This window comes from Castanea sativa, chromosome 5 (assembly GCF_040712315.1).
Source record: "Castanea sativa cultivar Marrone di Chiusa Pesio chromosome 5, ASM4071231v1".
NCBI lineage: Eukaryota > Viridiplantae > Streptophyta > Magnoliopsida > Fagales > Fagaceae > Castanea > Castanea sativa.
The window spans coordinates 79,345,681-79,371,120 of record NC_134017.1 but is presented as its reverse complement, the minus strand read 5'-3'; the positions used below and the strand labels follow the sequence as shown (position 1 = coordinate 79,371,120).

General features: G+C 39.7%; 1 protein-coding gene and 1 non-coding gene across 2 annotated transcripts; one reads left to right on the top strand and one right to left on the bottom strand.

The window, feature by feature from the left end:
• The first annotated feature begins 4,203 nt into the window (after positions 1 to 4,203).
• LOC142637714 (U6 spliceosomal RNA) lies at positions 4,204 to 4,306 on the top strand. Its single transcript, XR_012844840.1, has one exon. It is a non-coding gene; the product is annotated as a U6 spliceosomal RNA (small nuclear RNA).
• Positions 4,307 to 19,598: 15,292 nt separating this feature from the next.
• On the bottom strand, positions 19,599 to 23,315 carry LOC142636765 (putative receptor-like protein kinase At3g47110). The gene is made up of 3 exons (XM_075811059.1): positions 20,457 to 23,315; positions 19,933 to 20,331; positions 19,599 to 19,844 (listed from the first exon to the last, which is right to left on the bottom strand). The coding sequence occupies exons 1-2, from the start codon at positions 23,152 to 23,154 to the stop codon at positions 19,958 to 19,960; spliced, it is 3,072 nt and encodes a 1,023-aa protein (XP_075667174.1). The 5' UTR covers positions 23,155 to 23,315; the 3' UTR covers positions 19,599 to 19,844; positions 19,933 to 19,957.
• Positions 23,316 to 25,440: the final 2,125 nt, after the last annotated feature.

Genomic DNA, 25,440 nt, shown 5'->3' with positions numbered 1-25,440 from the left:
TGATATATATAGTGTGAATGAGGATGTAGTGGGAAGGCCTTACCCGCGAGACATTTGCGAAAACCAGCTGTCACCATCTGTCATGACTCTTCGCATTCCAGTCATGTGCTAAGCATATGCTTCGCTTCGCGACAAGGCTACTTGCGAGATACCCGCGAAAACTTCTTTTGTCTTCAATGTTGTCTTGAGTCTTCACACTCTCTCTTTCACACACAACTCTTATAAATAAATCCCACATAAAATACAGGGTACAAACTACCTCTACCAGATCCAGATGGTCCAAATTTTCTTCTTTTTACGGTTTACTCTCATTGGGCATTAAATAATTCTATTTAATTTTTATTACTTTATTTATTTAATTTTTTATCAGGTCTTACACGTTTGGTGGGGGGAAAAAACATCACTTTTGCTTATACCTTCTTCGAACTTTTTTTTTTCGGAGAACCAATTTTCTTCTGACTTTGATTATACTATTTCAAAATTAAAATTCATTGTTTTAAATTTTAATTAAATTGCATTTTAAAATATTAAAAATAAAATTTGCTTATTATTTTTTTTCCAACAAGTTATGGAGAGATTTGCCATTGCCAATGTTTTGGTGCTTGATAAATTTTTCCTTGTTTTTCAATTTTCAATAATCAATTTACTTATTTATTTTTGAAAAGCAAATCATTATTTATAATAACTGGAAATTCCACAATCATCTTGTATAAAATCTTCCAATGCATATGACTGTGATAATATCTTTCAATTGAGCCTATAGAATCAAGATTTTAATTGATTCTATAGATGCTATAGATGTTCTATTGTGTGAGAGCCCTTCCTTGGCAGACTATGGACACTTGATTGACAAGGCAAAGGAGCAAGCTAAGGATTTTATGGACATTGAATTCAGTCATGTATTGAGACAAAGTAATAGTGCAGCCCACAACATTGCTAGATATGCAAGACATGTTAGCGAGTATTCGGTGTGAATGGAGGATATCCTTGCACATTTTTATTCTGTAATTCAAGCTGATTTGGCTTCCCTTTGAATAAAATTACAGTGTCGTTTCTCAAAAAAAAAAAAAAAAAAAATTTAATTGAATTTCATCAATTACTTGTCTCAAAAGGACTAATGAAAATCCATTCATTTTAAATCAACACATTTTTTTTAGAGAAAGACCATTTCTTTTAGTTTTTTGTGGGAAGATTAAAAACCAATATTTCTAAAGATAAAGAATGTTTGAAATACAAAATACCTTACATTTAGATGTCCTCCGATAACTCATGTTTAGTAAATGGTTAAAAAATTTAGATTTGCATTCAACTTCAAAATACTAAAGGATTTAAATAGAAGGAAGGGTCTTGTACATTAGTAGAATGCTGACTTGTAGTGATGATATAAACATTGATTATGTGAGAACAATACTAATAATAATAATTAAAATAATTTTATTGTAATTTATTTAAACTAACATCGATACACAGAACATACCAGTAATAAAATCTGAACAAAATTAATGCATACAAATTCCTTATAGAAATACAACATTATAAGTCTTATAATTATAGAGAAAATTAATTCTATAGTTCTATTAGGCAGTCTTCAGTTAGGAGGGCTATGATGCTCCCCTTCTCTTGGAAATGAATATCAATAATATTCCAATAGGCAATAGCTATGGGAGTCTTGAACATGCTTCAATGGTCCTCTTGATTCCTATTGGATGTGCCCCCCTCAATATCTTACTGGTTGATATCTCTGATTGCACACAATCTAGTTTTGTAAAAATTGAAACTTGATTTTCGTGCCCACTAGACACATTTTATTTTGATAATTTATCAGCCAACACGATAGTTTGCGTACTTGGTGTTTTCATGTTGACAAGTCATTTATGGTGGACAATATATAAATTATTTAATTAGGATTTTTTTTGGTGCTAGGAATATATATAACTATTTAAATTGGATTAAATAGACTTAACTAGATCGAATTGACAAAATTGGACTGAATAGATGAAGTGGACTGAACAGGATTGAATTGACCAAAGTAGACTGAATGAACCGAATTAGACCGAATAGAGCGAACTGGACCGAATTGGGCAAGTGCACCGTATGGACCGAATAGACCTAACTGGACCGAATTGGGAAAATTGGACCGAATAGACCTAGGTGAACCGAAATGGACTGAATAGACCAAAGTCGACCATATGGACCAAATTGGACGGAATAGACCTAAGTGGATTGTATGGACGAAATTGGTCCGAATAGACCTAATTGGACCAAATGGGCCAAATTGGACCGAATAGACCAAAGTGGACCATATGGACTAAATTAGACCAAATTGGACCGAATAGACCTACGTGGATTGTATGGAACGAATAGATCACAGTGGACAGAATGGACCGGTTTGGACCGAATGGACTAAACAGGACCGAATAAACCTAATTGGACCAAATTGGCCTAGTGGACCGTATGGACCAAATTGGACAGAATAGACCTAACTGAACCGAATTGGACAAATTGGACCGAATAGACCTAGGTGGATTGAATTGACCATATTGGACCGAATAGACCTAAATAGATAAAAATGGACTAAATTGGACCGACTATACCCAAGTGGACCGTATGAACTAAATTGGATCTAATTGACCTAATTGGACCGACTTGGCTAAATTGGACCGAATAGACCTAGGTTGACCATATGGACCAAATTGGACCGAATGAACTGAACATGATGCAATTGACCAAAGTAGACTGAATGAGATTGAATGGACTGAACTGGATCGAATAGACCGAATTGGACTGAATTGACCGAAGTAGACCGAATGGAGCTAATTGAATTGAAGTGGACTCAAGTAGACCGCATTGGACCAAAATTAACTAAAGTGGACTGAAGTAGACCGAATTGGACCAAATTGATGAAGTGGACCAAATGCCGATCTGTTATTAGCATAGCCAAGATTGTGTTTTGATATAAATTCAAATTCTTACTTCCAAAATAATCAAGTATTAACTCTAAAAAAAAAAAAATCAAACCAAAACTATAAGAGAGAAAAATATGCTACTTGTAATGGGAAACAAAAAAATTCAACACCAAAACGTATGAACCCAAAATAGAGTTTTAAAAATCACAATGATTCATCAATTTAAAGAAGAGTTGTAAGAAAGAATTAAAAAAAATGGAGAGAGAGAGAGAGAGAGAGAGAGAGAATAATTAGAAATTTATAGAAATTAATACGAGATGAAAACTTAAAAATAAAAAATATTGCAATAAACACCATATTATCCAAGTCATGTTATGTTATGTTATGTAATAAAATAGAATTATATTCTTATATACTATCTTTATATATAATGCAATAGGATAATATCTATTAAATCAAAGAGAAGAAAAAAGGTAACAACATAAAATCATAACTTAATCACACCAACCCAAAGTAGAGTTTCAAATAATTCAAAAACTTATCAACTTAAAGTAGAGATGCAAGAAAAAAAAAAAAAATCCACCAAAAAAAAATTTGAGAGAGAGAAATAACATTGTGTGTGTGGGAAAACTATGTATAGAATGAAATTGAGAATTATAAATTTATAGTAAGAGGAGAGAATAAGAAAAGCCAAAAATAAATGAAGATAACGGGATTAAGGAAAAGTGATATTGAGATAGATAGTAGTGGAGAGATGAAAAGATAAAAGGGAAGGGAGAAGTTGGTGAAAGTATAACATTAAATTGGGAAATTAATAAGAGAAAAAAAAAAGTTAAAAAGAAAAAGAAAAAGAGAGAGAACGTTGGAAATGGGTGGATGATGTGGCTGCTGATGTGACTCAACAGGAGCGTAGTAATAATAGATACTATGTTTCAGCTTTTAGATATATAGATGTAGATGAATATAGTTTCCTATTTATGCTAAACAAGTAACCGAAAAGTTGAAATACACTTTTCTTTGTTGAAAATAGTAATGAACTTTCTTCTTATAAAAAAGAAGAGAAAATTAAAGTGAAATTGCACGAGCTCAAAACTAGTAGGCCCAAAGGCTCCAATCCAGGTAAAACCTAGTCTCGTTGGCCCAATCCAATATGTAGGGCTCTATCTCTAAATTGCAAACTTCGCCTACAATCATGGAAAAAATGCCCAAAGTTCCCTTAAAAATTACAGGGTAGTGACTTAATGTTAGACTCCCTTATGAAATAATTAAAAACAAATATTAAGCCAACAACTTTATAACTCATCCTGTTGGTGTTTGAAAAAATTGGAAGGATACAAAGAAAATTAACATTGCTCTTGCACTAGGATGACACACATTAAAAAAAAAAAAAAAACCTTAACCAAATCTTTTTGGTATTATTAATGAAACATTCAAGGTTCAAATTTCTATTCCTTTAATTATCCAATTATCAAAAAATAAAATAAAAAATTGATTAGTTACATAAACCCCAGAAATTACACACTCTTTTTCCAGTTCTTTGTGTTTGGTCCAATATTTAAGATTTGCTTTGTGGAGTAGGTTCAATATATGTAGAGAAATAGCTATTATTGACGGTGGATAATTTACCCGACCCGACTTGCTCCACTTGGCTTTACATACCCGCTTTAAAAATAATAATAATAGTGGGTCCCGCTCCCTCCAACCTCAGAACAACCGCTCAGTTTTATTGTACATGTCCAGATGAGATAAGACTTCACTTAACTGAACTAACCCTTAACTGTATATAACAGTGATCACCTGACACCAATATTTTCGACTAAAATCTTGTAAGGTATGTTCTCGTTTTTTTTTTTTTTTTTTTTTTTTGATAATTATGTTTACTAATCGAAAATTTTAATTTATTGAGTCAAATTTCAAAACAATTTTTTTTTTGCAGATTAGCAAATTACTCAATGAAATTTTGACACCCTTTTATTTGTTTGCGAGTTTCTACTAAGAATACATGTGAGTCTCATTGGACTAGATAGTTTGAATGCTGAACTGGGTTTTGATCCAATCACACTGGGATTTCATGATTCTGTGCATGCAATTCAATTGGCTCATTGTTTGAATGTTAGTGTTAAATATTAGCATTGATACACTATATTGAATATGTTATTATAGATGCGGAAGTGAAAGCATAAAGTATAGAACACAATAACACAAGAGGATTACGTGGTTCAGCCTAACGGCCTACATCCACAGAGGAAACCCTAAAGGGCTACATCAATAATATATTAGAGTGTAGAACAAATCCTGTGTTACAATGAACCATAACATACGTATATATAGTAGGCTAAACCCTAAACTAATAGACTTCTAGTACAAGTAGGAAAATTGGCTTGCACACAAAGTAGAATTAGGCTTGGGCTTATGCTAATGGGCTAATATATCTCTAACACCCCATCTCAAATTCAAGATGGAAACTTGATGAAATCTTGAGATTTGATTAGGTTGAAAAGATCCCTTGAATGGAGTTTGGCTCTGTGACGGTGGCTTGAGAAAGGCAATGGTCTTGCAGTGTTGATGCGACTTCTAACGGTGACATGACTATACCGGAGAATTTTGACGGCAGCAGTGGAAAATCAAAGAAGATAAAAGCAGCGAAGAAACACCGAGGAAGACAAAGATTGTTCTTAATACACCGTAAGGATAGAAAACCATGGCCATAGGAAGGCAACTCTGATACTATGTTAAATATTAGCATTGATACACTATATTGAATATGCTATTATGGATGCGGAAGTGAAAGCATAAAGTATAGAACACAATAACACAAGAGGATTACGTGGTTCAGCCTAACGGCCTACATCCACAGAAGAAATCCTAAAGGGCTACATCAATAATATATTAGAGTGTAGAACAAATCCTGTGTTACAATGAACCATAACATGCGTATATATAGTAGACTAAACCCTAAACTAATAGACTTCTAGTACAAGTAGGAAACTTGGCTTGCACACAAAGTAGAATTAGACTTGGGCTTATGCTAATGGGCTAATATATCTCTAACGGTTAGTATGATGATTGTTGTGAGTTTTATCGTTTTGAATCCCACACTGGGCTTAGAGCCTATCTAATTGGGATGTCAATGAGCTTATTTTCATTCAATTGAGTTTGTTCTGAGTTTGATATCAACTTATTATTCATATTATGATTTATTTTTGTATTTGTATTTTTTTAAGATATGGATTTGGCTCTTGTGCCTTCATTGTATCCACCAAAAGGAAACAGAGCCATCTATGATGTTAAGCCTTTTAGCTCTGCCCTTCATAGAAATCTGTACTCTCAGAGAACTTCTCCATATTTATTTCTGGGCCAAATTACACTTTTTTATCCTAAAATTTTCCTTCATTTTCAATGTCCCCCAACCTAACAATCTGCTCAATTGACACCCCACTCGACAGAATTGTATCAATGTACTCAATAAAATCTTCTTTTATGTATAATAAGCCTACCTCCAATCCATTCAAAATTACTTTAAGCTCATTCAAAGGGTGGTTAATTTCCTTTTTGATGTTTGGATACTTTTTGTGTTCATGCGATATAGTTTCTATAGTGAAGGTGGCGCTTTGGAAATGTTGAAGCCGATTTCATGGCCTTGGAAGGGGTTTGATGAAGGTAAGAGTGAAGTCTTTTTAAATGAATTTCATAACTTTTACGTGAGAGTATTCTAAAATTGACCAAAGCGTTCCCTTTTCTTTGTGATTCCATTATTTATGGTTTTTTTTTTTTTTTTTTTCTTTTTTAAGATTTCTAAAAACTTAAGGAACTTTCAGGTGATAAAATGGTGCTTTCTCAAAAAAAAAAAAAAAAAAGATGATAAAATGGTGCATTTATTCTAGATAGATATTAGAGGGGGGGGGGGGGGGTGCAGTCCCATAAGAAATCATTTTGCTTATTTATTTTTGAAAAGCAAATTATTATTTATAATAATTGGAAATTCCACAATCAATCTGTAGGATTTTCCTATGCATATATGTATGACTATGATAATCTTTCAATTGAACCAATAGAATCAAGATTTTAATTGAATTTCATTACTCCTCTCAAAAGGACTAATGAAAATCCATTGATTTAAATCAACACATTAAAGATTCCCATTTCTTTTTCTTTTTCTTTTTTTTTGGGAAGAAAAACAAATATATCTAAAGCTAAAGAAACTTTTAAAATACAAAATATCATACATTTTATATATATGCCCTCCAACAACTAATGTTTAGTAAATGGTTATTGTAAGTGCACAATTGCACCTGGACCCAAGAACAGTTATGGGCTCAGGCCCAATGAGCCTTAAACAATAAGAATTTGTAGAGTGTGGGCTTGAAACCCAGGTTAGAAGTATATGAGGATTAAATGACAAACTAAAGATCGCAAGTAATTGAAAACAACAAGGAATATTGTAACTGCCTCCTCGGACGTAAGCCGAGAGCTGTTCTTATATTATATCTCACCCTATGTCTTTTTTTCTTTTTAGGTTACAAAAAGTTCTGTCTGTTTCTGTTTCAGGTCCCTCCTTAAATACTCCTATTTTTAATACTTTATACACGTGTTGCCCCAATTCCTCCCTTAGCCTAGATATTTCTTTTCTTAGTGCCTTTGAACAGTAACTAGAAGTTTCCCTTCCACTGTTCAAGTGTCACCTCCCCATTAATGCAGCCAGGGTGGTAGGTGCAGGGTCTTTAATGTGGAAGTAGCAGCCTTTATTTTTGACATTTCTTCAACACCGGTGCTTCTGGGGCATTCTGGGGTTCACCCCCTTTAACCATTGGTCTTGACCGTGCCATTCCCTAACCTGTACCATGAAGTCCCGGGTTCTTTGGTGTCAGTCCGAGGGGAAAAGCATCCTCGGCTCGGTCCTCGGATCCTCGGCGTATGGGCCGACCTAGAGTATCAACAAGCCCTAAACCCAAGAGTAGGTCGGCCTTCCTTAGCGAGGCCCAATGGCCCATATCCCTATTAAGATATTTTTACTCCCCACAATAGCCCCTCAAAACTCTAATTTTCAACGTCCGAGGAGAAAAATAGGGTTTTGATCCGACGAGAACCTGCTCTACACACTTTATAAGTGACGGCACGTGTGGAAATCGTTTCGCGTCCCAGAAGATGACACTTGGCGGTTTCATTTTCGAAAACGCGCGCATTTAATAATGTAAGTTACTCTTTGTCTCCCACGCACAACGGTGAGATGGGCATCCAACGGTTCTCCTCACTCAACGAAATTTTATGCGGGACATACATAATTTTAGATGCCGCCTTTTCGCACGTCGTGACGCTTCGGAACCTCGCGCCTTCATTTAAGTCATCGTGGATCAATCCCATCAAAACAACAACAATCATTCTTCACCAGCAGAAAACCGTGGAAACCCGTACCTTCAACTTTGTAAGTTCTTGCTCTCTCTAGTCTTGACCTTTTCTCCTCGGATACAGTCCTCGGCTACCAATACAATCACTCTCCCTTTTAAAGTTTAGTCTATCGTCTCTCTGTAATGGGAAGATTCAAGTGTCTAGTTGATACCGCCGCTGGGATGGAAGGCTTTAGAGCCAAATACCATATTCCCAGCGACGTAGGGTTAGAATACCGCCGCAATGCCGTGGCCGGTTCTAGGAAAGAGGGAGAGGTTATCATTCCTATGATAGCCTTCATAGAGGGTGGGATGACCCTACCAATGAAACCCGTAATGAGGGAGTATCTTCGCAACCACCGGTTGTGCCCCGACCAATGCCTTCCAAATGTTTTTAGAGTTTTAGGTAGTGTAGATGCTCTAAACGAGCAGATGAGTTTAAACCTCACATGGCACGATGTCGTGTTCCTATATGAGTCCCACAAACTCTCTAAGGTAGGCTATTATATGAAATCTCGGTCTAGCACCGTTAGGCTAATCTCCTATCTGCCCAAATCAAACAAAGGCATGAAGGACGACTACCCGATCGTGTCCGGGAACCGGCACGACGGCCTCCACCGCCCCGGTTCAATGGGGGGATCCAGGTGCGACACCATAGGATTAATCTCCCCACAAAACAACTTCTCATAACACTCACACTTAAATGCTTAATTTTATTTACTTAAATTCGTTAAATATTTGTGTGAATCTGACCATGTTTGTTTGTTTTGACGTCTTTTTTTCAGATAAGCATCACGTGCGTCCTCGTCTGAGTAACTGTAACGTTGCCGATCTAAACCGAGTACGTAGCTCCGAGGTATTCGTTAGTGCGTACCTACAACTCCGGGCTGCTCATCTTATTCTAGGATACACCCCCTTTCCAAAGACTTTCAGAGATAGAGGACGCCATTATTGCCGGCGACCGAAGACGAAAGAGGATAAACGTAGCTCGGCCCCATTTTTTGGACGACCGTGACCTCCCGGACGCTCCTGACACTATTTTGTACAACCGGCCGATAGCAGCAGTCCCCCTCGCCATACACTCACAAACAACTGTCGTTCCAGAAGAGGAGGTGTCTTCTTCACACACTCTTGACGACGAGATAGACCAATTCCATCTCGAAGACACCGAGAGACCTCGCGGAAACCGCTCGTGGTACTTTCCGACGAGGAGGAAGAAGCCACCGAGGCCTCTGGAATCGCAGGGTTTGTAGTTGCCCTTCCCGAGAACGAATCCGTAGAAGACATGGGACGAATGGAGGGTCTTCTCACTAATAGGGCTGCCAAAGTTGCAGAGAAGAAGAAAACGGGGACGTCCCAAGTTCCCCCAGCCTTACCTCCTCCTCCTCCTCTAGCTGAGCCAAAACTGCCAGCCGAGGATCCCAAGAAGAAGAGAAAGGGGGATGATGACGGGGCGATCACTAAAGACCCCAAGAAACCACGCCAACAACTCCCACCGGCCCAGCAGCCAGGAGCCGGACAAGTGCAAGGGTAGAGCACGTTCACCGAACTTGGGGAAATCGTGACGAGGCCGTAGTGCACCGAGCACCGGCCACCCGGTCCCCCGATCTAAGGCCGGACGGCGCTCCTATCTCCCGCGCCCGCATAAGGGCAGCTCAACAAGGCCACGCCCACCACCCGGCCGAGGTCCTAGAACGCCCTCTTCGCCGCCCAAGGACATGGAGACCTTGGAAAAGATGGGCCAACCACAACTATTCCTCTCTCTAAAAAGAGACTTAGCACCGGTAAGTGTTTCTCCTTTTAACAATATTTATAAGTAAATTAGTTTTTGTTATTCCTAACTCCATCATGCTTTTTTACGTGCTATTCAGAGGTCTTTGTAGCTGAAAAGTTTATTGAAGACGCTCGGAAAGTAGCCGTGGCCGAGCTCGAAACTAGGGTGGAGACCGAGAAGACCTTAGGTACAGCCCTTGCCGAGAACGAGAAGCCGACCCTCGGAGGTAGCGTAGCCGAGGAGAGAGAAGAATGGGGTCGAGTCAAACTTGAAGACCATGAAGACCCGCATAGAAGGACAGCGCAAACTCCTTAAGGAAAGAAATGAAGAGCTCTCCCAAGCTCAAAGGGAGTGCTCGGATCCGAAGAAACAACTCGGCTCGATGAAGGAAGAAGCCAGCTCCTTCCAACTCTCTCTTCAAGCCGCCAAGCTGTGCAAGTTTTGACGAAGGGGTAGCGACCACCGAGGAACAATGACAGAGGAATTCGCGGCTTTATGCCGCGAATACCGTCAAAAAGTACGGGGGAAGCTTTAAACGTAGCAGAGTTCCCGCCTTCGGATTTGAGGAAGTCCGAGAACGTTTGGCTTCCCCTAGAAATACAGAGATTGAAGAGGCTCCCGCCGCTACTCCTACCCCCGAGACAACTCTTCCCCGTCCTACCTCCGATGGTCCCACAAAGAAATTCCTCGATCCTACGTAACCTTCTGGTTCCAATAAAGAAAAGGAAGGAGGAGTGGATGCAGAGAAGGACTTGAACCAGATAGTGGAACCCAACGTCCTTCCAACAAAGACAATGGATAAAGGAAAGCAAGTTATGACTCCTTTTGAGCCGGAGTTGAGAAAGACCGAGGGCACTAGTACCTCTCAAGAAGATCCTCCTCCAACAGCCTTAGGACTTAGCTTAGGGCTTCTCTTTTTCCATTCTTTTTTTTTTTTTGAATTATATTTTTTATTGTATATTAACCTTGATCAATGAATAACAATTTCGTTTGCTTTTCACTTGGATTGTGTCTCGCTTTTTCTTTATTCTTTATGTACTTATTACAAAAGTTTTCCCATTAAGTCATATCAGAAGTTTCTCATAGCATCAAAATCTAACTCCAAGGATTGCATAGTCATAACTTTCACATAATCATGCGTATATTATTAAAGATTTAATACAAGGTGACATGGTTAATTCATTTGAATAATACCTCGATTAAAAAAGGAAAGAGGACTTCATATAACAATTAAGCCCTTATAATGCATAACACTGTTTTTAGTAGGTTGTAAGATCCGAGGACCATTCCTTACACAAATTTCCTCAATACTTAGAGATATAAAACTTAAGATCCGAGTTAATAAACAGTAAGGTATTAACATCCGTACACAATCGAAGTTAAGTTTAATCAAAGTCATAGTCCGAAGATAAATCTTAAGCAATCTTTCGTTTAATTCTTCAAAATTGTAATCGTAAATGATAAGACATCAATTTCCACAAGGTTTGTGGTCCGAGGACTACACTTAACCATGTTTCGTTTGATTCTTTAAAACAATAACTTCAAATGTTAATTTTCCCAAAGTAGGAGGTCCGAAGACCCGACATAACTAAGGTTCTGTTTAACAAATGATAAGACATCAATTTCCACAAGGTTTGTGGTCCGAGGACTACACTTAACCAAGTTTCGTTTGATTCTCAAAAATTGTAACTTCAAATGTTAATTTTCCCAAAGTAGGAGGTCCGAAGACCCGCATAACTAAGGTTCTGTTTAACAAATGATAAGACATCAATTTCCACAAGGTTTGTGGTCCGAGGACTACACTTAACCAAGTTTCGTTTGATTCTCAAAAATTGTAACTTCAAATGTTAATTTTCCCAAAGTAGGAGGTCCGAAGACCCGCATAACTAAGGTTCTCGTTTAACAAATGATAAGACATCAATTTCCACAAGGTTTGTGGTCCGAGGACTACACTTAACCAAGTTTCGTTTGATTCTCAAAAATTGTAACTTCAAATGTTAATTTTCCCAAAGTAGGAGGTCCGAAGACCCGCATAACTAAGGTTCTCGTTTAACAAATGATAAGACATCAATTTCCACAAGGTTTGTGGTCCGAGGACTACACTTAACCAAGTTTCGTTTGATTCTCAAAAATTGTAACTTTAAATGTTAATTTTCCCAAAGTAGGAGGTCCGAAGACCCGCATAACTAAGGTTCTGTTTAACAAATGATAAGACATCAATTTCCACAAGGTTTGTGGTCCGAGGACTACACTTAACCAAGTTTCGTTTGATTCTCAAAAATTGTAACTTCAAATGTTAATTTTCCCAAAGTAGGAGGTCCGAAGACCCGCATAACTAAGGTTCTCTTTAACAAATGATAAGACATCAATTTCCACAAGGTTTGTGGTCCGAGGACTACACTTAACCATGTTTCTGTTTGATTCTTTAAAACAATAACTTCAAATGTTAATTTTCCCAAAGTAGGAGGTCCGAAGACCCGGCATAACTAAGGTTCTGTTTAACAAATGATAAGACATCAATTTCCACAAGGTTTGTGGTCCGAGGACTACACTTAACCAAGTTTCTGTTTGATTCTTAAGAATTGTAACTTCAAAGGTTATTTATCGCAAAGAAGGAGGTCAGAAGACACTGAATAACTAAGTTTCTCGTTTAACAAATGATAAGACATCAATTTCCACAAGGTTTGTGGTCCGAGGACTACACTTAACCAAGTTTCTGTTTGATTCTTAAGAATTGTAACTTCAAACGTGAGAGCTAGCCATAACTTTGAAATATTAATTGACAAAAGCTTATTTGATTAATAATAATACCTTCTAAGATTATTTACATTCCATGGACGTGGTACAACTCGTTCATCTAGGTCGCCTAGCCTATATGACCCTATGCCTCGCTATTGAAACAATGCGGTAGGGGCCTTCCCGCTAGGTCCTAGCTTACCCCATGCCGGGTTCTTAGAAGTGCCTACAACTTTCCTTAATACAAGATCACCAGTGCAAGTGGCCTTAGCTTCACGTGGGCATCATACCCTCGTTTTAGCTTCGCCGATAATACGCCAATTGGACCATAGCCGCCTCACGCCGTTCCTCAAGTAAATCAAGATCTTTCTCTAGAAGTCCCTCGTTTTTCTCTCGGACTAAAAGAACTTGTCTTTAGAGTAGGAAAACCGGATTCCAAAGTGGTATCACCGCCTCGGCCCCATAAGTCATAGAGAATGGAGTTTCTCCAAAGGACCTACGCGGTGTGGTCCGATACGTCCACAGGACATGAGGGAGCTCTTCTACCCACCTCGCCTTTCGCATCGTCTAACCTCTTCTTAAGCCCGTTGACTATGACCTTGTTAACGGCCTCGGCCTCGCCCATTTCCTCGAGGATAAGCCGGAGTAGAGTATCTATTTATAATACCCATCTCACCACGCATTGCCTAAAGGCCTTGCCGTCAAATTGAACGCCATTGTCCGAGACGAGTGTATGTGGTATACCGAATCTAGTAACAATATTTTTCCGCATAAATTTCTTGGAATCAACATCTCGGATATTGGCCAAAGGCTCACCTCGACCCACTTAGTAAAGTAGTCCGTTCCCACGAGCAACCATCTTTTGTTTCCAGCAGCCTCTCGGAAAGGGCCCTACAATGTCCAAGCCCCATTGCGCGAAAGGCCAAGGGCCGGAGAGAGGGTTAAGAACCCCTCCAAAGTTGGTGGATATTAGGGGCGAACCTCCGACACCGATCACATTTTCTCGGCATAGTCCCGAGCCTCCCTCTCGCATATTGGGCCACCAATAACCCCGAGTCGTGGCTCTATGGGCTAAGGACCTTCCTCCAAAGGTGGCTTCCACAAATTCCCTCATGCAATTCCTCCAAGAATGATTCTCGTTGATTCAGGTGTACACACAACAAATACGGTCCCGAAAAGGATCGTTTGTATAGCTTCGGTCCTCGGACAACCGTAAACGCGGCGCCTTTCGACGTACCTTTTCTCGCTTCAACTTTGTCTTCGGAAGGATGTCATTTTTGAGAAAAGATATGATCGACTCCATCCAACTAGGACCAGGCCTTATTAGATGGATGCGAGGTGCGTCGCCAGCCTATAAGAGAAGGTTCTACCGCATCCTCAACGAGAATCACCCTTGGTAGACCTTGAGCCGAGGATGTGGCCAATGTAGCCAAAGAATCCGCATGAGTGTTTCCACTCCTAGAGACATGAGCTAAGGCAAATGAGTCGAATTTAGCTCGCCGACGTTTAACCCGGGCCAAATATTCTTGCATTCTCGGGGTCTCTAGCCTCCATGGTCCCCATGACTTGGCCGACCACTAATCGAGAGTCCGAGAACACATGGATTTCCTTGCCACCCATCTTATGTACCATTCGCATGCCTACCAAGATCGCTTCATACTCGGCCTCATTATTAGTAGCCGAGAAAGCCAATCTCAAAGATTTTTCAAAGACAATTCCTTCAGGGACATTAGAACAAGTCCAACGCCGTACCCTTTATGATTAGCAGCCCCATCCACATAAACTTTCCAAGCCGAGGGCGATACGGCCGTGATCACACCAACCGATTTTTCACCCATGTGCGCTCCCTTTGAAGTTTCTTCTAACAATGGTTCAGCAAACTCGCCACCAAATCAGCCGAGGACCCGACCTTTCACCGAGGTGCGAGGCTTGTACTTAACATCAAAGGCTCCCAAAATGGTTCCCCATTTTGCCACTCGCCGAATAATCAGCACTACGCAACACAGCCTTCGAGCGGCAACCGGGTCAAAACAACCACAAGATGAGATTGGAAATAATGAGGAAGTTTGCGCGTGGCGTGGACTACAGCCGAAGTGCTTTTTCCAAGGGCAAATAGCGCACCTCGGCTTCATTCAAGGACTTACTAACATAGTAGATCGGCCTCTCGCACTCCATCTTCATTCCTTATAAGGACTAGACTCACCGCATGAATAGCCACGGCCGTATAAGCGAATAAAACCTCGTCCACCTCGTGGCGAGATAAAATGGGTGGCCGAGATAGATATTGCTTAAGCCGTTGGAAAGCCGACTCACAATCCTCGGTCCATCGAAACCCTTTCCACTTGTTCAACAACCGAAAGAAAGGACGGCACCGGCCACCGACCGAGAAATAAATCGTTCAACGCAAAGAATCATTCCGGTCAATTTCTCGAATCTCCTTTGGGTTCCGAGGCGGCCGCAAATTTTGAATAGCCCTAACCTCGCACCGGGTTCACCTCTATGCCCCTACGAGTGATCATATATCCTAAGAACTTTCCGCATCCCACGCCAAAAGAACACTTGGAGGCGTTAAGGCGCAACTTATACTTCCTCGCATTTGGAAGGTGTCGGCCAAATCCGTCATGTGCGAAGGTACCGTCTTACTCTTTACCACCATATCATCCACGTATACTTCTATGGTTTTCCCCGCTTGTCGTTCAAACATTCGGGTCATCATTCTTTGATAAGTAGCCCCGCATTTTTTAACCCAAATGGCATGACCTTATAATGATAGTTCCCCGTTGGAGTAATGAAAGCGCCTTTTCCCCGATCCTCTAACGCCAAGGGAATTTGGTGGTAACCCCGAAAGGCGTCCAGAAACTCATCCGAGGATGTCCGACAAGCAGCATCTACCGCCTGATCAATCCGTGGCATTGGGAAAGAATCTTTAGGACAGCCTTGTTCGTATCAAGCAAAGTCCACACATACTCTCCACCTCGCCGTTTTTCTTCTTAACGACAACAAGATGAGCCAACCATTCGTGGTAGAAAACTTCTTTGATAGCCCCCGCCCTTTTGAGTTTAAGAACCTCTTCCTTCACAAATTTCGAATGTTCTCGGAAGATCGCCGAGGTGGCTGCCTCCTCGGAACGATGGCCGGATTGACGTTTAAACGATGACAAATAAAGCTCGGATCTACGCCCGGAGCCTCATAAGGGTCCCACGCAAAGACATCTATATTGTCCTTCGTAAATTCCAACAACTCCATCTTCTCTTGGTATGGCAAAAGTATGCCAACTTGGAAGAACCTCTCCGGATCATCCGCTATTACAAACTTCTCTAACTCCTCGCAAACAGCCTCATCTTCTCGTCATCGCTCCAGTGCCTCCGAGCCGTTAATTGCTATGACTCCCGGATGGGCAAGGTTGATAACTCGACTTCCGACCGACGAAGTACCGCAGCCGAGATGCATTGTCCGGCCACTACCCGACCGCCGAGGATTTCCTCAACATGTTCCCCCGAGGGGAATTTAACCTTAACGTGCAAGGTAGAGGAGACGGCTCCTGTGGCGTGCAGCCATGGCCCGGCGAGGATGGCCGTATATGGAGAGTACGCGTCAACCACAATGAAATCTACTTCAACCGTTTCGTGCCGGATTGAACGGGTAAACGGATCCGTCCTTTTGGCACAACGGCTCTCCCTTCAAAGCTAATAAGAGGTGAGTCATAAGGAGTTAAATCTTCCAACTCCAACCTTAGCCCCTTAAATAGATCGTGGTACATGATATCCGCACCGCCGCCCCGATCTATCATCACCCTCTTCACGTCATAATTCCCTATTCCGAGGGTAACCACAAGAGCATCGTCATGGGGCCGGATAGTTCCTATTTTATCCTCCTCGGAGAAACCCAAGACAGTAAAGTGCTCTTTAATCTCTTCGGCCTACCACCCACATCCTCGGCCCGCGGATGGGAAACCGCCATGACCCTAGTGGGACCCGAGCCGGTCCTACTGTGTGCGGCGAAGATAACATTAATTGTTCCCAATGCCGGCCGAGATGAACTGCTCCTTTGGTTGTTTGAACCAACTTGACCGACTCCGCCCCTGGCCGACACAAATGCCGCTTCAACTTTCCCTCTCCGACGAGCCGCTCTAGATGGTTCCACAGGTCCGGCAGCTCTCGCAGTGTGGCCCACATCCCGATGGTATTGACAAAAAAGGTTTTGATTTCTTCTCGCAGGTCCCCCGCCATCTTGCCGGCCATCTAAAGAAGGGCTCTTTACGAACTTTTTCTAATAACCGATGTACCGGTTCTCGAACACGCATTTACAAATTGGGTGCCGCCGAGCCGGATTGTCCGAAATAATCCCTCCTCGGCTTGTTGTTGTGATATCCGTCCGACCCGAAATCCCTTCTCTCCCGCGGATAACCTTCTCCTTTCCTTTTCCCCGTTGCCGGTCTTCCTCTACCCTTTTATATTCATCAATACGATCCATAAGACGACGTACGCCGCGGACGGGCTTTTTCGTCAAAGACTTTCTTAGGTCGTGATCGCAGGGAGGCCTACCTTAAAGGTATTTAGCGCCACCTCATCAAAGTCGCCGTCTATTTCATTAAACATCTCCCAATATCCGTCTGAGTATGCTTTCGTTGTCTCCCCTTCCTTCATGACCATGGATAGCAACGAGTCCAAAGGGCCGAGGGACTCGCTACAAGTAATGAACCGAGAAGCAAATGCCCTAGTTAGTTCCCCAAACGAGCCTACGTACCCCGACTCGAGACCGTTGAACCATCTCATAGCCACAGTCCCAAGCCGGAGGGGAAGACTTTACACATCAAAGTCTCGTTGTGTGAGTGCACCGCCATCCTTTGGTTGAAGTGACTCACGTGCTCCACCGGATCAGTCCGGCCATTATAGATGGTAAACGTGGGCCGGGTGAACCTCCCGGGGAGCCTCCCCTCTCAATCCTACGTGAAAACGGAGATTTAGAGAGTTGGTGCAACGCCCTACTCATGGTATCGTTGCCTAAACCCCTAGGACGAAGCTTCTTACGTCCGCGGATTGGCCGGTCGTTCTCCTCACCGCAGGATGTTGCACCGGTGGGGGAATATGACCTTGAACCGTAGCCATGTCCCCCATCCTTCTCTCGAGGAAGAACTAGATGAGGACGGGGAAACCTTACGTTTAGCACGGCGTAACTTCCTCTTCAAACGATTGATTTCCTTCTCGCATGGATTTAGAGCCCTCATCGTGGGTAGTGCTACCCCTCCACGAGTATGGCTAGCCCCCGGATATTCTCGTATGGACGCTTCCCTCACGATCCCTACGATGTTCAAGACGTTCGAAATGATCTTCCGGTTGTGATCCTCGTGACTCGCATGGTGAGAGCCTAAGCCTCGCCATAATATCCCTACTACTTCTAGACTAGATTTCCCACAGACGGCGCCAATTGTAAGTGCACAATTGCACCTGACCCAAGAACAAGCATGGGCTCGTGCCCAATGAGCCTTAAACAATAAGAATTTGTAGAGTGTGGGCTTGAAACCCAGGTTATAACTAGATGAGGATTAAATGACAAACTAAAGATCGCAAGTAATTGAAAACAACAAGGAATATTGTAATCGGGCCTCCTCGGACGTAAGCCGAGAGCCGTTCTTATATTATATCTCACCCTTTGTCTTTTTTCTTTTTAGGTTACAAAAAGTTCTGTCCCGTTTCGTTTCAGTCCCTCCTTAAATACTCCTATTTTTAATACTTTATACACGTGTTGCCCCAATTCCTCCCTTAGCCTAGATATTTCTTTTCTTAGTGCCTTTGAACAAGAACTAGAAGTTTCCCTTCCACTGTTCAAGTGTCACCTCCCCATTAATGCAGCCAGGTGGTAGGTGCAGTGGTCTTTAATGTGGAAGTAGCAGCCTTTATTTTTGACATTTCTTCAACACCGTGCTTCGGGGCATTCTGGGTTCACCCCTTTAACCATTGGTCTTGACCGTGCCATTCCCTAACCTGTACCATGAAGTCCCGGGTTCTTTGGTGTCAGTCCGAGGGGAAAAGCATCCTCGGCTCGGTCCTCGGATCCTCGGCGTATGGGCCGACCTAGAGTATCAACAAGCCCTAAACCCAAGAGTAGGTCGGCCTTCCTTAGCGAGGCCCAATGGCCCATATCCCTATTAAGATATTTTTACTCCCCACAGTTATAAATTTACATTCAACTTCAAAATACCAGAGGATTTAAACAAAAGGCTTGTAGTTATGATAATAACATTGACTATGTGATAATAATAATAATAATAATAATAATAATCAGAATAATTTTATTGTAATTTATTTAATGCAACATGAATACACAGATCGCACCAGTAATAAACTATGAGCAAAATTAATGCTTACAAATTCCTTACAGAAATACAACATTTGCCTTATAATTATAGAGAAAATCCCCTCTATAAGACGCTCTTCAGTTTGGAGGGCTATGTTCACTAACATTGCAATAAGAAATATCATTGAACATGGTATCATTTGTATCATATAAAAGCATCATTACTTATGTCATGTGAATTGCATTGGTATAGGCGGAGCCAGGAAATTTTCTCAAGAGGGGTCATGAGTGAATACATTTTGAGTAATTTTTAGATTTATTGCCAAATGTAAAAGAAGATTAATGGAAAATTTCAAAAACTAAGGTGGCCATGGCCCCCCTTGGCACCCCTCTAGCTTCGCCCGCCGTATAGCTAAGGTAATAAGAATGTCAGATTGGAATCCCACTTTGCCACTTTTTCCATTCAATTAGTGATGGGCACAGGAAGTGAAAATACATCTTATGTTGGCTTAAAATATTACAACTGCAAATGAAATCAGATATATAATTACTTTTCCAAGCATAATATCACTTTATTTAATCCCAAATACAAGTTTAAGGGAAATTATTTGGAGTTACAAACATATAACATACATATGTAAGATGAGTAATATAAGAACCATGGACATTATTGCTCAATAAACCATAAGCATGTTTATTAAGCAAGCCAAAAAAAATTTCTTTCTTCCATTGTAAAACTTTATGGGCCTGCAATAGAAAACATAAAGAGGAAAAGGTCAAAGTAAGTAAAGAATTTAATATCAACAGTAAGAGGGAGAAAATTTTGATTTTTGACCTTCCGTATGGCCAAGCATGTTGCATTAAATCCTAGCGCCAAGAAGAAGGTCCCTAGCCAATTGCAACTCAGAGATGGCCTTGCTAATGTCCCATCGTTCTTGCGGCAACTCCATAGAGCATGCCAGGCCAAGCTTCACCATGGATATCAAACACTCATTCGTTCTATTTGTTAGGGTGCAATTGTGATTGCCAATTACTTCATCATTATTGTTTAAAAGTTTTGGGTCCGCAATCTCCAACACACGGTTAGGCCAGGCTATGCTAGCATAGTTATGAAGATTCAATCCTCCATCAAACATACTATCTGTAGGTCTCTTTCCTGTTATCATCTCCAACAATAAGATTCCATAACTATAGACATCCCCTTTGGTTGACACTTCACTTCCTAGACCATACTCTGTCATTCAAAATGTTAGATATGGGTAATACAATCACATTAAAATTTAGGAACTCAAAAAGTAATCACATTAAATGTGGGAAAATATATGTTATCAAATGAAAATTTCAATAAATTGTTGTTACCTGGAGGAGTGTACCCAATTGTTCCTCTTATTCCAATTGAGCTGCTTTGCTTTAGATTTGTTTGTTCTAAAAGAAATTTTGCAAGTCCAAAATCTCCAACATGAGCAATCATATCATTGTCGAAAAGAATGTTGCTTGGCTTTAAATCACAGTGAACAACTGGCATTGGGCAATGGTGATGTAGATAATCGAGTGCACATGCAACATCAATGGCAATGTTTATTCTTTGAAGAAGGTTCAAATTTTGCATCTTTACTTGCCCAAAATCTGTTTCTAGATCATGTAACCAGTTTTCTAGATTTCCATTGGGCATGAACTCATAGACTAGAGCCTTAAAATCATCACCATGAAAATCCACACTTGAGCAAGAAGTTATGATCTTCACAAGATTTCGATGACGAATATTTTTCAAGGTTTCACACTCTGAGATGAAGCTCCTAAAAGCTCCTCTGCGTTGAAGATTTAGTACCTTGACCGCAACAATTGATCCATCCTCACCAAGGATGCCTTTATACACTGAGCCAAAACTACCCACACCAATTAAATTTGCTGAAGAGAATCCATCGGTTGCTTTAAGGAGAGTTTGGTAAGACACTTTTAGAAGTGATTTTCTCAAGTAAGATCCTGAAGTGTTTTCTTTTCTTCTATTTTTGTGCCAGTAAAATAAGAAAAATGACACTGTGGTCACAACTAGAATCACACAAGCCACAGAGATTAATATTTTGATTGCAAGATGCCACTTCATTTTCTTATTTTCTTTTGTTACACACCTAGGCAACTTTAGTTTAGATATGCCCCCACAAAGCCTATCATTTCCTACAATTGATAGCGCACTAGCATTTGCAAAAACTCCTTTTGTTGGAACCTCTCCCTCAAAATCATTGAAGGATAAATTCAAATTCTTCAAGGAAAGTTTATCCAAGAAATTTGGAATTTGACCCGACAACTTGTTTCGAGAAAGATCGATAACTTGAATACCTCTTGAAGTACTCAAAGATGTTGGAATTACTCCCCGAAAGAAATTACCTTCCATGTAAAGGTACTCAAGACTGGTGCAAGAGCTAAGGCTACCTGGAATTTCACCAGACAACTTATTCTCAGATATGTCCAATTCTGATAAATGGACAAGATTGCCAACCTCTGGTGGTAATGGTCCAATTAAAAAGTTTCGAGCTAAATTAAGTGAAGTTGACAAGGTGGAAATTGCAAAGAGTTGTTTTGGAATGGGGCCACTGAGATTGTTTTGAGATAGATTTAACAAATTCAGATTTTTGCACTTTCCTATACTTGATGGGATAGTTCCCTGCAATCTGTTATTTTCGAAATGCATGTCACTCACCAAAGACAAGTTTCCAAGGGTAATTGGTAACAATCCTGAGAGTTTGTTGTTATGTAAAAATAATCTTTGTAATTTTTGGAGATTACCAATATCACTTGGAATTGTTCCTGTGAATTTGTTAGCATTCATCCATAATTGGGTCATGCTAATCAACTTAACAATCCCCGAAGGGATTTCCCCAAAAATAAGATTGTGGTTGATAACAAATAATTCAAGTTGGGCTGAAAGATTTCCCAAAACATTTGGCAACATACCTTTGAATTGATTTTCCGCGAGGATCAACTCCCGCAAGCGGCTACAGTTGACCAGAGATTTAAAGAAATCCAATTCATCAGCATCTCCGCTTCCTAAATTATTATCATAAATAGATATTAAATCCAAAAGCTGTAAGCCTCCAAAATTGATTGAAACTTTTCCCGTAAAATTGTTCGCTCCAGCGTCAAATTTTTGTAGCTTTGAAGCATTAGATAATGAGGCTGGAAGAGATCCGTTAAATTGGTTTTCAAAAATTTGAAGCCGCTGGAGATGGGGAAGGGTGAGGAATAAGTTTGTGGGAAGACTTCCACTAAGCTCATTTGCAGGCAATGATAAAGCAGTCATAGACGAAAGATTATACAAAGACGAAGGAATCAAACCCAAGAGTTTGTTTCCTCCCAGTGCAAGAAATTCTATGCTTCTTAGTTGACCTAAGGCATTTGGAATCTGTCCTTCCAAGACATTATAGGTTAGAGATAAGTAATGGAGAGAGCTAAGGTTACCAATGAAAGGTGGGATTCCTCCTGTGAGATAGTTTTTGTAAGCATAAATTCCCACCAGTTTTGACAAAGAAGCAAACTCCATTGGGATTGATCCTGAAAGGTTATTATTACCGACCTCAAAGTACTTGAGGTTGGAGCAATGGGAAAGGTTTGCAGGAATTTCTCCTTGGAAGGAGTTTTTACTTAGTTTCAATACTTGCAACCTAAATAGACGACCAACTTCATTATGAATCTTGCCTCCAATGGTGTTGTTCGAGAGATCGATTACCCTCATGAAGCTGAGGTTGCCTATGTATGGAGACAAGGAACCCACCAAACCTCTGGACGTAAGGTTTAATACAGTGACTCTTCTATGCTTGCGGCCGCATGTTACACCTTCCCACTGGCAAAAATGGAGGGAATCATTCCATGAGCTCAATACGTTTCTAGGGTCTTGTGTTATCTTTGTCTTGAAGGCCAACAAAGCCTGATAATCCGTCTCATTCCCACCAAAATAACTAGAGCTGCCAGTATTGCTAGATAAGACAGTAAAAGTTGAGTTTACATAGAACAAGAGAAGGATGGCTAGGAAGTGAATTGAGCACAATAGTCTCGTTCTCATTGCTACAAGTGAAGATCCACTTCCTTGCTGATTCAATTTAATGAGCAAATTCTGGGTTGTGTTTGAGTAAATGAGGTTGAAGCAGTAGAAAAATGTTGCAGAACTAGGGACTTGAATGATGAAAAAGTAGAATTAGATTTTGGATGGCGAAGTGAGTAGTGGGTCATGAGAGAAGGATGGCTTGGAAGTGAATAAGATCCTCTTCCTTGCTGATTCTATTTAATGAGCAAGTTTTGCGTTGTGTTTGACAAAATGAGGACAAAGCAATAGACAAGTTGCAGCACTAAGGTCTTGAGTGATGAAAGAATAGACAGCGATAGTGAAGTAAACCACTAAAGTGGGAATCCCTTCTATAGTGAAGTGAGTGGATCGGATCACATCGCAACAACTAATATGAATGCTAAAATTTTTCCTCGTAATGGTAGTCTACGTTCCCACTTCTATAGTGGAAAAATACTCACGCATTGGTAGTCTAGTCTTTGTCTTTTTGAAGATTCCCACTTTTGGTTCATTTCTACGTTCTACCAGAGATGGTCCAAATTCCTTTCTTTTTACCGTTTACTCTCATTGGGCATTAAATAATTTATTTTCTTTTTCATTATTTTATTTTTTATCTGCTGCAGTTCAAGTTGTTTTTATTGGAATTAGGTACAGGTACAAGTTCTTTTATTTATTTAATTTTTTCCCTGGAATGAAATTTTTTTATTCAGCACAGTGCAAAAGCAGAGCTGCAGAGGATACAAGTGTTACCACCTTTCTCAAGTATATGCGCTTCACTCTTAAAATATTTCACAAATTCCAGTCAAGATTTACAATATCAATTAATGCTTCCTAAATATCATCTGCTGCAAAAACTATAGAAGACTCAGCAACGGAAACGTGTAAGTGTCATATTTTAACGTGTAATGCTTGTAATACCATACATTATGGTCCAATTAGTTGCAACTTTGCCCAATCTGATCGACTGAATTATTTCATCATAACTATCTTAAAATTTGTCAATGTAGCCAATCAGGGACGGAGTTAGGATTTGAAGTTAGGGGGCGGTTTTATTGTTGTTTGTGAGCACTCTAGCTTTCGGCTCTGTTGGTTAATAACTAATGGTTTTTTATTTATTTATTTGTGTTGTTATGTGTGCATCTAGATATGAATAAAATTATTTTGTTGAAATTTTTTTGAAGGGCTAAGTTGTTGTTTTTAGTAAAATTGGTTGATTGGACTTAATTGTTTTTAGCTTAACTATTGTTTTGTTGTTGGGTAATTTTTTGGGCTTGTTTATTTTGTTTTAGATTTTAGATTTGTTCTTTGGAATGAGGAAAATGTTAAAGTTGCAAACTTTTTTACAAATTGTTATTGAGGTAGTGGTTATTAGTAAGTAAAAATGTGATGTAAATGATAAGTCTAGATGTAAACCAATAAAAATTACTACCTCAATAGTTTGAAAAGATATTGTAGAAAAGTTCGCTAGTTATAGTAGTACTCTTAAAATAATTAATGATATTGTTACAGGTGGCAAAGTTATTGAACAAAATCGCTATCTACATACATATTAATATTTTAAAAAAATTTGGGGGGAGGGGGGAATAGTCCAAGTCTCCCTCCATCCCTGTAGCCAAGAATAATGTTCTAAGTGATTTTAAGTGATATCATATATTTTCCTTAAAAAAAAGTGATAAAATATATAATTACATAACAAATATTTAATTGAATAAATTAATGTAATAAATTTATACTCGTGTTGTTCTATCTCTTTTGTCCACGCTTTCTTTTAAGATGTCATAAATTATTGTACACTATAAAAAGTTAATGAACACAATTTTAATAAATGAGAAAAGTTAACGAACACAAGTAATTGATTTTTTTGACATCTTTTTATATTTGTTATAAAAGTAGTATCAAAATTTTCCAAAAAATGTCCACATGCCCTAAAGGCACATGTTAACCTTAACAAATTTACTAAAGTGGCATTTATTTGATTTAAAAAACTTCAATTTATTTTGTCCTTTTAAATTTTATGAGTTTTAACTCTCTCTTTTTTGTTAAGATAGTTAAAATATTTTCCATACAAATCAGGGCCAAATTTGGTGGTTATTGTAAATTTGAAAGCAATCCTATTTCTTCACTACCAAAAAAAAAAAAAAAAAGGGCCGCCGCGCACCCTTGGTGTAGTGGTCACTCCACAAGTATTAATGCTTGTGGGGTGTAGAGGGCAAGGGCCATGATTCAAGTTTCCAAGAGGAAGTTTCACACACATATACACTTAAATTAAGATAAAGTAGAAATTCT

Bases quoted from the DNA above. Each gene is read 5' to 3' on its own strand.
- LOC142636765 (XM_075811059.1), bottom strand. From the start codon at position 23,154: ATGAGAACGAGACTATTGTGCTCAATTCACTTCCTAGCCATCCTTCTC. The intron at 20,332-20,456 runs GTAACAACAATT...TTTGAATGACAG, and splicing joins AATTGGGTACACTCCTCCAG to AGTATGGTCTAGGAAGTGAA.